Genomic DNA, 11,785 nt, shown 5'->3' with positions numbered 1-11,785 from the left:
GGGAATCTGAAGCATGTTGTTTAGCGGAGAAGGAAGGCTCAAGTTTCCGCAAGAGCATTTCCCGTGGGGAAGACGGCGTGTTTATTTGAGCAGCTGGTGAAATTTGTGGCTGTGGGGGAAATTTGGAAGAAATTACTGTTGATTGGTTGATTTTTATCTCTTTAAAGAAGAAAAGCTGCTGCTGCGCATGATGAGCACTGTGGCTGTCCCCAGGCAGGAGTGTGGCCCTCCAGCCACAGCCTTCCAGCGCTGGCAGAGCCTCCCTTGCTCCTTTCTCTTTCCTGTTTTAACACCACAGAGTTTATTCTCACAACTGGTTTTAAATGTTTTTTAAGAGAGGGGCTCCTCAGACCTGTGAACCCTCCCCAGCTGGCAGGAGCACGGCCTCTGAGCTGCCCACCCAGGGAGTGGTACCGAGGGCCAGCTGGGGCCTGGGCCACAGGCTGTGCCTCTTACCCACAGAAAGGCACAGCTGTTGTTTTTTTAACTGGGATTTTTTTTTAAATAAAGTATTTGAAATACTCCTCCAGCCCTTGCCTTTCTTCCTGCGCCCACCCTGCCTTGCCAGTGCTCTTTTCCACAGCACTTCACATGTTCAGCAGAGGTCCCGCCAGCACTGGAAAGCAAAGATCTGCAGTTGCATTTGTGACCGTCCCTTCCAGCCCCATCACGTAAGGCAGCACAGATACCTCCCCCCCCGAGCGATGGGTGGGCTCCTGAAATCCTGTGCTGAGGGGCCAGACCCTGGGGATGCTCTTCAGAGTGTCGAGGGAGATGCAGGGCAGGGTGGCTACTCCTGACCTGAGAGATCTCAGATGAACTTCCAGATGCCCCAGCGCCCTATAAGAACTGCCACCCAGCATCTCAGCAAGGGGACAGGTACACAGGTATCTGGGGCAGATCCATCCCGGTGTCTCGGGCTGTGGAGCCTGGCCTCTGCTGCCCTTGTCCGCTCCTTCACCTGGCCCACGGAGCTTTTATTTGTGCTGTTTCTTTTTAAAGATGTCCAGTTGCTGTGGGAAAGCATATTTCCTGTTGCTTTAATTAGATTATGCTGGAATAAATAGCAAGACGAAGGGGCTCCCAGCCTGGCCTGGCTTTGTTGTGATCTCTTGTTTTTCACTGCCGATCCAAACAACAGGAAATCCAGTGTGGAGGGAGTTCAGCTGGATGTGGCTTCCATGTCCCCCGGAGTGACTCCTGACCCCCTCCCTGCTTCCCGCCGTGTCCCCCTGGCACCTGCTGCAGTGGGGTGGGGGGAGACCAGCGTTGTGTGGTGACTGCTGGCAGAAGGCTGGCACTGCCACTGGCACAGCAAAGGCTCTCAGTGCCCAGGGGAGATGTCAGGCCTGGGGATCATTCAGCCAGAAGAGTGAGATATGAGAGAGCAGAGAAGCTGGCCGGCTGCCCCCTCCGACCCACATGGGGCCCCATGTGCTCTGACCCTGCACCAGGCACAGACAGCCCTGCAAGCCATGGGACCTGCTTCAGGAACACCACTGGGAAAACAAACAATAGGAACCCCCCCAAGTATCAAACACTGTGGCACTAAATGGGGTTTAGGCGAGGTGCAGGGAGAGCTGCACCCGGTCATGGGACTGCAGGGATATGGCACCCTAAACCAGGCAGGTTGCCCACCCACAGACAGCTGGGGAAACTGAAGCACAGGGTAAAGCACCTCCTCCGCCATCTCTGTCCACAGCCCGAAATGCGGAGAGACAACTGGAGCTTAGCTCGGTGCAAAGCAAGAAAAGTGCAAAAGGAGGGACAAAGGCTCAGGGGTACCCCCAGTGCCCCCTCAGCTGACCCCCTCACACCCAAATCCCCCTCCAGCCAGCTGAGGGCACCAGCCCACATCAACCTCTGCAGCCCTGGCACCAACTGAGCTCCCTTCTTGCCCCCCACCCTGGATAAGAGTTACAAGGGTGTCCCAGCCTGGATGGGGGGAGGCATGGGGGTTCCCACCCAAGAGGTTGTGAGGCAGGTGAATGAACATGGGGCGGTTGGGGGTGTCCAGGCTGGGTGGGGAAGTGTGGGAGGCACCAGCCTGGATGGGGTGACATGGCGGGTCCCAGCCCAGCCTGGGAGGTGGGGGGCACGGGGGCCGGCCGGGGGCCGGCCGGGGGCCGTCCTGCCCCGTCCCTCCCAGCCCCGTCCGCCCGCCGGCCCCGCTCCGCTTCGACTTTCCCCGCGGCCCGGCCGCACCGGGGCCGCTATAAATCCGGCGGCGGCGGCTGCCCGGGCCGTGCAGGGAGCGGAGCCGAGTGGGGAGCAGGGCCGCCCAGGTAAGCGCGGGGGGAGCCGGGCGCCGCTCCCCGCCCCCCCCCCCCCCCCCCGGCTGGGTACCCCGCCGGACCCCATCTGCTCGGGGCGGCAGGGGGCGGGCAACCCGCGCCTCGCTGAGCGCTGCCGTGCCCCCGCAGGCGCCGGAGGAGATGAGCTCTCTACGGTGCCCCTCCCGGGGCACGAAGGGCCGCGAGGTGGCGGCGACCCTGCGCTACCGCTCCGGCACCGGGGCCGGGGAGCTGCCGGCCGCCGCGGGGGGCGTTCCGCCGCCCCCCGCCGCCCCTTTGGCCCTGCAGACGGCCCCCCACCTCCTGGCTAGCATGCACCTCCAGAAGCTCAACAGCCAGCACCGCGCCGCGGGGGGAGTCCGGCGCTCCCAGGAGCCCCGCTCGCCGCCCGGCTGGGGCTTGGGGACGCGGGGCGCGGGCAATCTCTCCCCCCCGGCCGCCGGCCCCGGCATCATCGACTCGGACCCGGTGGACGAGGAGGTGCTCAGGGCGCTGGTGCTGGAGCTTGGCCTCGACAGGGCGGACGAGCTGCCGGAGCTCTGGCTCGGCCACCACGAGTTCGACTTCCCCGCGGACCTGCCGGCCGGCTGCTGAGACTAAAGGCGGCTGGGGCCGGGGCCGGGGCCTCCCGCGTCACCCCACCGGGGACCCGCCGTCCGGTGCCGCTGAGCGCGGAGAGGGCCCCGGCTCGCCCCACGGGGGGCGAGGGCCGGCGCTGCGGGCGGGGTGGGGGCGCAGGGAGCGCTGGGAGCCCGGCCGAGGGTGGGAAGGGGCCGCCCTCGGGGCTGGAGGAGGGGTGGGGCCGCGCTGCCCGCCCCCAACGCGGCGCCGCCTCACTGGGCCAGGCAGGCGGAGGTCTCAAGGTGGTGTCTAATAAAATCTGGAAGGACCCTTATTCCCCCCGGCTGTGCCCCTTTCCCTGTCCAGCTCAGCGCTGGGGTTGTGGGGGGACGACAAGGAGGTCCGTCTCCGCGGGGGACCCCGTAGGAAGCGGCCGGGGTGGGAGGAGGGTCTGCCCCCCGCAGCTCCCGAGCCTCCCCCCAGCTTTACGGTGGCGCCAGGGGTGCCACCTGCGCGGTGTCCCCATCGTGTCACCCCCGAGGACGGGACCTCTATCCCGCCCGCGCCCCGCTGCGGGAGCGATGCTGCGGGGACCTGCCGGGGGCCGCCCGGTGCAGGGCCGCTCCTCTCGGCTGCCTGGCGGGGCGCGGGGGCCTGGGGGTATCCCGGGGGTCCCAGCTGGGGACCGCGGGCCCCCGAGCTGCTTTCGGGAACGGGCACTCAGGCCCGGAGGGTTGCGTGGGGTCCCAGCTCGACCCCGGCAGGGGCAGTGGGCGAGGGGAGGGCGGTGGCCCGGCACGCGCGTTCCTCCCGGCTCGGCTCCCGGGGCAGCCGGGTACCCGGAGTCTCCGACCCCCCCGCCCCGCCCCGGAGGGGAGGTGGGAGAGGGGGGCTGTACCACCCCCGAAACCCGCACACCCTCTCCCGAGCCGCAGGGGCACAACGTGGGGGGCCGTCCCACGGCACCGGCTAGAGGCGGGAGGGATCCGGTCACCCTCCGACGGCTTCCCCCCGTGCCTCCCCGGCACGGACACAGCCGCCCGCTGCCGGGAGCGGGGTGCCCCCGTCAAGGCCGCTTGCAGCGGGGAGGGGACGGGGCACCCCACCTCGCTGGGGGGGGGCTGCCCAGACCCCTCCTCCCTCACCCCCCGTGGGCAGCACGTCAGCAGGTCACCGCGGGGCGGGCCGAGCCCGTCCCGCGGGGGGCGGAACACGCACCGCGGCTGCCCTGGCACCGGGCGGCGCTGGACCTCCGGGCCGGCAGGGGGCGCTCCTCAGCGCGGCCGCCGCGCCCGTGGGTATCAACCGCGGACCGGAAACGGCAGTCCTTTCCCGGCGGAGCGCAGCCATGGTGAGAGCGCGGCGCGGCTGCTGCCCGCCGCCATCCGCTGCCATCCACTGCTCGCTGCGGGCTGCCGCCCCCCGCGCCGCGTCGCGGGGCGTGGGAGGGAGCCCGCCGCCAGGGCCGGGGTGGGGCGGGAGCCCGGGGGGGGCCGGGGAGGGACGGCTGGGGTGGCCGAGCCGGGACGGCTGGGGGGGCTGAGCCTGGTGGCGGCCCGTAACGCGTCCTGTCCCATCCCGTCCCGTAGGCCCGTGGCCCCAAGAAGCACCTGAAGCGCGTGGCTGCGCCCAAGCACTGGATGCTGGACAAACTGACGGGCGTCTTCGTGAGTGCGGGACGGGGTTCGGCGTGGGGATGGGGCCGGGCCCGGGCCGCCCGCGACAGCGGCCGTCCCCGCTCTCGTGGGCCCAGGCGGCTTCGCAGTCTCACCAAGGGGGTGCTCAGGCGCACTGTTCGGGCACCGGTGGTGAGCTGGAGCAGTTGGGCAGCGCCGGGGAGAAGGGGTGGTTGCTGTTAGGGTCTTTGCAAGCAGCTTTTCTGTTTCCCCTATTTGCCAGTGGGGTAGTTGGCTGCTCTCTTTGATCCTGCTTGTTGTGTTTTTCCTTCACGGGGGTGGGTCAGTAGATTGTTGCATGGTGTTGGGGGCAGTGTTCTGTGAGGCTGGCAGGGCTTGGGGGAAGGGTGCTGTGAATACCAGGAAAAGATATCTGCAGCCTATCACTGCCTGCTTAGCAGTTAGGCTCCACACAACTGTCCTTGGGTGCTGCTGTGAGAGCTGCCGGGGTGGTAGCATTCTTCCTCTGGGGACAGTCAATGCTGATGTTGTGCTTGAGCACCCAGCAGAAAGCTTCTGTTTGCAGGCACCCCGTCCATCGACAGGCCCTCACAAACTGAGGGAATGCCTTCCGCTCATCATCTTCCTGCGGAACAGGCTGAAGTATGCCCTGACAGGAGATGAGGTCAAGAAGATCTGCATGCAGAGGTTCATCAAGATAGATGGCAAAGTCCGCACAGACATCACCTACCCTGCAGGCTTCATGGGTGAGCACAGAGGGCTGGGGCAGGTACCTCAGGCAGCTCTGCTGCACTGATGGGGGAATGTTTTGTGAGGCTGGCATGATTTGGGGGGAAAGATGCTTTCCTGGTGGGGTTGAAGAAAAGATAAGTATAAGCAGTTGTTATTTAGTTTGGAGTTGTGCACTGCAACAAATACCAAAGCCAGATATCTGTAGCCTATAACTGCCTGCTTGCATATGTGTAAATTGCTTAGACTTCAGCCTTTTGCAGTTTTTGCTAATTTGCACTGTATTGCAGTAAAAGATGTGAGTCTGTGGTCAAGAGGAGACACTCACCCCATCATTCATGCCTGAAGTGTTCTGCAGTCACTAGTTCTTTTTAAACCTGAGCTTTGTGCTGAGTTACAGTGTCGGATAATGTAGCTGATAACAGCTGCTGTTTCATTTCCCCTCTCTGAAATCAGATGTCATCAGCATCGAGAAGACAGGTGAGCATTTCCGCTTGGTGTACGATACCAAGGGCCGGTTTGCTGTTCACCGCATCACAGCTGAAGAGGCCAAGGTGAGGGCTTCAACTTGGGTTAAGCGTGGGACCAGTTGGGTTTGGTCGGGGTGTTTCCTCTTTGGCAACTCCTGAACAGGAGCTGCTGGCTCTCTTCCCCGATAGCTGAGTCCATGCCACCCTTGAGAACATCAGGGCCTTCAGTGTTGGGGTGCGAAGCCTTTAGCAGGGGGGAAGTCTTGTGACATGAGAGCAGCTCCTAGATGACTGTAGGTGCATTGTCTGGTGCTTGAAATGACCACTGTTGGCATGGGCTGGGTTACCTTTACAGGGAGCTTTGGGGTGGGGATGGCTCTACTGTGGTGTGGTGAGCCTTAGTGTAGGGCTCCACAAGCTAACAGTGATCAGAAACATGGTACTGCTTGCGGTGCAAAAGCTTTGAACTCCTTCCTGGGTCTGTTATGGAAGTGTTTACAAAACTGCCCTCTGGCCCTAGGTGTCAGGGAGTGACTCCTGCACATGTGTTTTTAACCCAAGCATGATGGCATGCCTGAGCTGCGGGTCTGTGCGCTACTTTGCATGTTCTTCCTAAGAGCAGGCCTTGCAGGCATGCAGTGATGCTGAGGGGAGAGATGGCTGTGTCACAGCCAGCTGTGGTGTGCGTTTGGGGCCTCTCTGCTTCCCCGTGTTAGGCTTTTACCTCTGGCTACCACTCTCTATTGACCTGTGAGTCCCAGAGCGGCTGTGAAGGAGTCAGGAGTGAAAGGCAGGAGGGATACAGATCTCTCTTGGGTCCTGAAGAAAGGCAGCCTGTGCCTCCACTGTGTGACCACGGGCTTCAGGGCAAAATGAGGAAACTGCCCTGGCGCAGGCTTTCCTAGGAAAATGCAGCAAGTGTTTGTGGCAAGGCCGAAGCCCAGGGTGGCCAGCTGTTCCTGAAGCACAGGTGTTTTCTGGTGGGGCTGTAGCACAGCTGTGTGGCAGCCCTGTGAGAGGCATTGCTGGGGCAGTGAGCTGGGCAAGTCACTGCCCAGGCTCCTGTAGCGAGCCCTGGAGTGTCTGGGTGTTTTGCTTGGGGTCTGAGGGCTCCCTGGGGACCAAGAGTCCCGTGGTCCATGGTGCCACTCACTGCCTCAGCTAAGCAGTGTTGGGTTTTGTTTGCAGTACAAGCTGTGCAAGGTGAGGAAGATCTTTGTGGGCACCAAAGGAATCCCTCATCTGGTCACCCACGATGCTCGTACCATCCGCTATCCAGACCCCCTCATCAAGGTGAATGATACGGTCCAAATTGACCTGGAGACAGGCAAGATCACAGATTTCATCAAGTTTGACACAGGTAGGTCTTGCATCCCATGTAAAGATGTACTCTACCCTGTACTCTTCCGCACTGTGGAGAGCAGTGTGGAAGTTAAATACAAATGTCAGACGTCTTTGTTCTAAAGTAGAGAGGCAGTGGTGGTAGCCTTGGGAAAGGGGTTGTTTCCCTGGGGCATCTCCACCTGGAGCCGGAGCAGGGATTCCTCCCATGTGCTGGCAGTGGGAGGTGTTTGGCGTAGGGTCTTGGAGCAAATCAGAGAGCAAGCAGGCACCAGGTAGAAGCAGCGAGCTGATGGAGTGGCTGTTTGAGCCTGGCTCTCACAGAGCTGTGAGCAGAAAGCTCTGGGCAGCTGTAGGGAGATTACTGGCTGTGTACTGCAGGAGAAGATTTCAGTTCCAGAGCCATGAGCAGTGCCAGGACAAGTGGTACAGGAATGCCTCCTTGGTGCTGACACAACTGAGAAGGTGGTGGGGAATGTTTGGTGTGGGCCTTGTGGCCAGAGAGCTCTTTGGCTCCTCAAAGTGTGCCAGGGTTCCTGTGGGATGTAGGTGTCACCAGGTGGTCCGGTGGCTGCTCTGTGGGCCAGTGCATCTCCGTCCCTTCCCTTCTTCAGCAATGCTCCTCAAAGAGCCCAAGCAGAAGGGTGGGCTTCACCATGGCACCTGGTGCTCGCTCTTGTCACACCTGTCTTCCTTCACCCCAGGTAACCTGTGCATGGTGACCGGCGGTGCCAACTTGGGTCGTATTGGGGTGATCACCAACCGGGAGAGACACCCTGGCTCGTTTGACGTGGTTCACGTGAAGGACGCCAATGGCAATAGCTTTGCCACCAGGCTCTCCAACATCTTTGTTATTGGCAAAGTAAGCCTGCGCGGACACAAGGCTGGTGGGTTCCCCCATGTTGTTGGGCGCTGCTGGCTGAAGCAAAGAGGTGTTGGCGTCTTCTGTAGGCAGCTGCCTTCTCACACGGTGAAGCTCCAGTGCCAGCATCAGTTCTGGCTCTGCTCCCTGTGGTTCTGGCTGCTCAGGGAAGGGGAAACAACTGTAAATTTAGCAATGGGGACATTTTTGAGAAGCAGCCCTGTGGTTTTCTAAACCTGAGAGTTGGGAGCTGAGCTGTGCTCAGGTCTTGATGTGCCCTGGGCAGCTGCTCTGACTGAGAGTGCCCTCCCTGCCCAATGCCTCTGCTGTCTTGCCATCCCCAATGGGCTCTTTTGTCCAAGTTGGAAAGGGGTGGTGTTTTGGCTGAAGTGCATTCTTCATGGATGTGACCAAAAGAGGCAGCTGTAGGGCTGGTATACCTTTGGCGCCTTCCTAAGGGGCTTCCGCTGGGCCAGTGCCACCGCAACCCTGTGTACACGGCCCAGTGCTGGGTAGGGGCTGGCTTCTGCTGCTTTTCCCCCCATGAGGGAGAGCTCTGCCCCTGTCCAGATTTCCTGATGCAAGGTAGCTGCTTCTCCTTTGCTGCAGGGTAACAAGCCATGGATCTCCCTGCCCCGTGGAAAGGGCATCCGCCTGACCATTGCTGAAGAGAGAGACAAGAGACTGGCGGCCAAGCAGAGCAGCGGGTGAACTCCAGCTCAGGCTGGCAGTGGTCCTTTCAGTCTATTAATTAAACCGTTTCCCAAATGGCTGTGTGACTGGCTGGGAAGCATCCCAGGGCTGGAGGGAGCTGTGCTGTACCAGTGCGAAGGCATGCTCTGCTCTCCAGAAGGGCCTGCTGATGAGGGAGCTGAGCAACTGCCAGAGCCATCTCCCAGAAAGGCAAGGAGGAGCAGTGGGGAGAACCTTCAGGCTGCTCTGTCCCCGAGAAAGCGTTGGCACACGTGCTCCTGGACGTCATTCTCAGTAACATGGCTGGAGGAGCAGGGGACTGGGAAGAGCCATCTGGGCTCTCCCCAGGGACAGTGGTGCCAGACAGGCTTGAGGCCCTCCGGGAATGCCTCTGACTGTGGGACTGAGCAGAGAGGGGAGGCTCAGTGGCCAGTGCCAGGGGTGGGGGGTGCATTGGCCGGTCGGCTGGGCTTGAGGCGGGAGCCGGCTGGTGGCTGCTTGCTGTGGAGGTCCCTCACAGGCTGCTCTTCCTCAGTGCCTTCCCCGCGGAGGTGGAGTATGTGAGGAATCACACTGACAGCCAGGATGGGGGAGACTGCAACACTGGGGATGGCAGTGGTGGTGCTGGAGGCTGGGCAGCTCTCTTGGGAGGGACTTGGCTGGAGCAGAGGAATGGGGTGCCGGGGTCGCCAGGGAGTCTGGCAAAGGCAAGCGCCAAGCACCAGTCCGGGGACGGACTGATGCCCCCCAGGAGGTGGTGCCAGGGCCAGGGCTGGGTGGCTGGCAGTAGCCGTGGAGGCCAAGGTGGGCAGGGGTTGTGTGGGCAGTCAGCCTGGGCAGCAAGGACAGTCCCAAAGCCCGGGCTTGTGCCAGGAGAGGCACAGGGGGCACCGCAGGAAGGGGTTTCTATGTGCCGCCGGGCCCAGGGGAGGCCATGCCTGGGCACTGGCTGTGGGCTGGGGCTGCCCAGGTCCAGGCAGACACAGGCACTGTGGAGCGAGGCCAGTGGGGGCCCTAGCTGGGTGGAGCTGGAGTGTTGGAGGCATGGGCAGAGGCCGATGGCATGGGCTGTGCTCGGCCTGGAGAAGAGGGACTCTGCAGCTCTGCCTGTGGGCACAGGCCTTGCCTGCACCCGTCTTTCTCCCGAGATGGAGCAGGCACAGAGGAGCACTGGGGGAAAATTGTGAGCTTTTATTGGGCGCAGAAAGTGTCCGCGACCGAGCGGTGGCTGGCAGCATCGTGTCCTCAGGGCGTCTGAGTGCCTGGGGTGCCGTCCATGCCCCCATCGCTCGCGAGCCTCCCCGTGCCGCTCCCTCTGGGTGCTATGCAGGCTCAGGGCCAGCTGCCTTCTCCGGGGACCCGCCTGGCGCTGGCAGCGGGGCGCTACTGCTCTTGCTGTCCCGCCACGCAGGCAGAGCGGAACGCCCTGCGCAGAGCCCTGAGCGCCCTCCTGAAGAGGGAGGGCCGTCGTCGTCGAGCTGGAGTGTGCGGGAGGGCGGCGATGCCTGCGGGGAAAGGAAAGGAGAGCTGTAGGCGAGAGGCTGGGGAGGCTGGGCGGCCGATGGTCAAGCTCCTGCCTGCCCCTCACCACCGAGGGCTTTCCGCAGGGAGGGGTGGCCGGGGCACGGCCAGCCCCCGTGTGCGTAGTGCTGCCAGCCTGGCCTGGGTGCCGCTCGCCAGGACGGCAAGGCCAGGCCTGCTCTCGCCAGGGCGGCACTCGACTCGGGAATGTTACTTGAGTCATCCTCGGCCACGTCGCCTCTGAGCTCGGAGGCCGCCTGCGTGGGGAGAGCAAGCGCACAGGCAAGGGAGGGAGGAGATGTCAGTGGGATGACACGGAGAGCACCAGCCATCTCCCTGCTGCACACAGCCCGGGCGCCTGGATGGGCCAGCAGATGGGCAGGAGGCCGAAGCTGTACTGGAAAACCCCTGGGGCATGCAAAAGGGGTAATGCCACCCCCAAAGTCTGCTGGAGTCGGAGCTGGATCTTCCATAACCCCAATCCCAGGCAACTCAGGATTTGCCAGAATGATTCTTCTTGCATGACTCGAGAAGACCAGCACCAGGGAGGCCATGCAGGAGGCAGCCAGGTATCTGGGGGAACCCAGGTGTCTGGGGGGACCCCCACACCTATGCACCCACCAGGTCCCCCCATCACTCCTACATTTAGGGGATCGGTGAGGCTGTTGTGGCCCTTCCTGGGTTTGGGGAACCCCCCTAGGTGCCCCACATCCTTATAGGGAGCCCCCAGGGACCCCATGCCCCTTCCCAAGGCACTATAGGGAACCCCACCCCCCACAAGTACCCCAAAAGCCTCCCATGAGTGCAGCCAGGGACCTCAAGCACCTCCCAGGACCCAAAATCCCCCTTGGGATCCCCCCCCAGGACTCCAAACCCCTTGCTGGGGACCACCCCAGGACCCCAAATACCTGCTGGGACCCCTCCCAGGACCCTAAAACCCCTGGGATGGGGAGCAGCACTCACAGTTGTCCTAGGGGCCTGAGGTGTCTGGGAAGGGGGGGGCAAGGGGACCTTTCCCCCTTAGGGCCACCAACCTCCCCCCCCCAGTCACCCCCTTTCCCAGGGTCCTCATTCCTCCCCAGCACTCTAAAACTTCCCCCCAGTGGGGAACTGCAGGTGCAGTGCTGCCCTAAGGAACCCAGGTGTCTGGGTGGTGGTGGGGCAGGGTGACCTCTCCACCCTGCACCAGGGTCACAGTGACCACCAGGGACAGGGGGACCACTGATGCCACCACGATGGGGACTGTCGGGGACACTTGGGGTGACACTGCTGCATCATGACCATGGGGACACCCCAGAAGGAGAAGGAGGGACCTATCCTCTCCTGGGGGGCCACATGCCCTCCCTGTGCTGAAGGCAGGGTGCAGTGTGTCGTTGCAGTCGTTCATGGCGAGCAGCTGTGTGCCTGAGGACAGCAGCCCTGTGGGTACAGCTGGGGGACACTGTGCTGTCACCCCCCAACATCCTGCCTCATCCCACCTGCATTAGAGGAGTGGAGTGGGGCCATGCATGGTAGCAGTGTCCCTGCTCCACCGAGGAAGGGCTTGGGCAGATGGGAGGGGGACAGTGGCAGCATTGGCTGTCCTGCAGCCCCTTGGGGGAGAGCTGGGGCTACCTGGGGTGGGAGCTGCAATGATGGGTATGGCCAAAGGATGGGGATTCCTGGTGGGTCTGGACC

At 62.6% G+C, this 11,785-nt stretch overlaps 3 protein-coding genes across 4 annotated transcripts in view; all 3 read left to right on the top strand.

Moving 5' to 3' along the window:
- The window catches only part of HDAC8 (histone deacetylase 8), a 45,879-nt gene extending 45,355 nt beyond the window's left edge, over positions 1-524 (top strand). For both annotated transcript variants that reach the window (XM_075053655.1, XM_075053659.1), the window contains exon 11: positions 2-524. In XM_075053655.1, coding sequence (XP_074909756.1) covers positions 2-24 — 23 coding nt within the window. In that variant the 3' untranslated portion in view covers positions 25-524. The remainder of the gene's footprint in view (position 1) is intronic.
- A 1,614-nt stretch (positions 525-2,138) lies between these two features.
- CITED1 (Cbp/p300 interacting transactivator with Glu/Asp rich carboxy-terminal domain 1) lies at positions 2,139-3,207 on the top strand. The gene is made up of 2 exons (XM_075053974.1): positions 2,139-2,285; positions 2,424-3,207. The coding sequence occupies exon 2, from the start codon at positions 2,436-2,438 to the stop codon at positions 2,886-2,888; it is 453 nt and encodes a 150-aa protein (XP_074910075.1). The 5' UTR covers positions 2,139-2,285; positions 2,424-2,435; the 3' UTR covers positions 2,889-3,207.
- Positions 3,208-4,129: 922 nt separating this feature from the next.
- Positions 4,130-8,666, top strand: RPS4X (ribosomal protein S4 X-linked). Its single transcript, XM_075053973.1, has 7 exons — positions 4,130-4,206; positions 4,445-4,522; positions 5,058-5,238; positions 5,678-5,775; positions 6,880-7,051; positions 7,737-7,894; positions 8,504-8,666. Exons 1-7 carry the CDS (start codon positions 4,204-4,206, stop codon positions 8,603-8,605), a joined length of 792 nt encoding a protein of 263 aa, XP_074910074.1. The 5' UTR covers positions 4,130-4,203; the 3' UTR covers positions 8,606-8,666.
- Positions 8,667-11,785: the final 3,119 nt, after the last annotated feature.

The sequence above is a fragment of the Buteo buteo genome, chromosome 22 (assembly GCF_964188355.1).
Source record: "Buteo buteo chromosome 22, bButBut1.hap1.1, whole genome shotgun sequence".
Lineage (NCBI taxonomy): Eukaryota > Metazoa > Chordata > Aves > Accipitriformes > Accipitridae > Buteo > Buteo buteo.
This window is presented reverse-complemented; position numbering and strand designations above follow the sequence as displayed.

Coding starts and splice junctions, on each gene's coding strand:
- CITED1 (XM_075053974.1), top strand. CDS start 2,436: ATGAGCTCTCTACGGTGCCCCTCCCGGGGCACGAAGGGCCGCGAGGTG.
- RPS4X (XM_075053973.1), top strand. Junction 5,776..6,879: donor TCACAGCTGAAGAGGCCAAG/GTGAGGGCTTCA, acceptor TTTTGTTTGCAG/TACAAGCTGTGCAAGGTGAG. Junction 7,052..7,736: donor TTTCATCAAGTTTGACACAG/GTAGGTCTTGCA, acceptor CCTTCACCCCAG/GTAACCTGTGCATGGTGACC.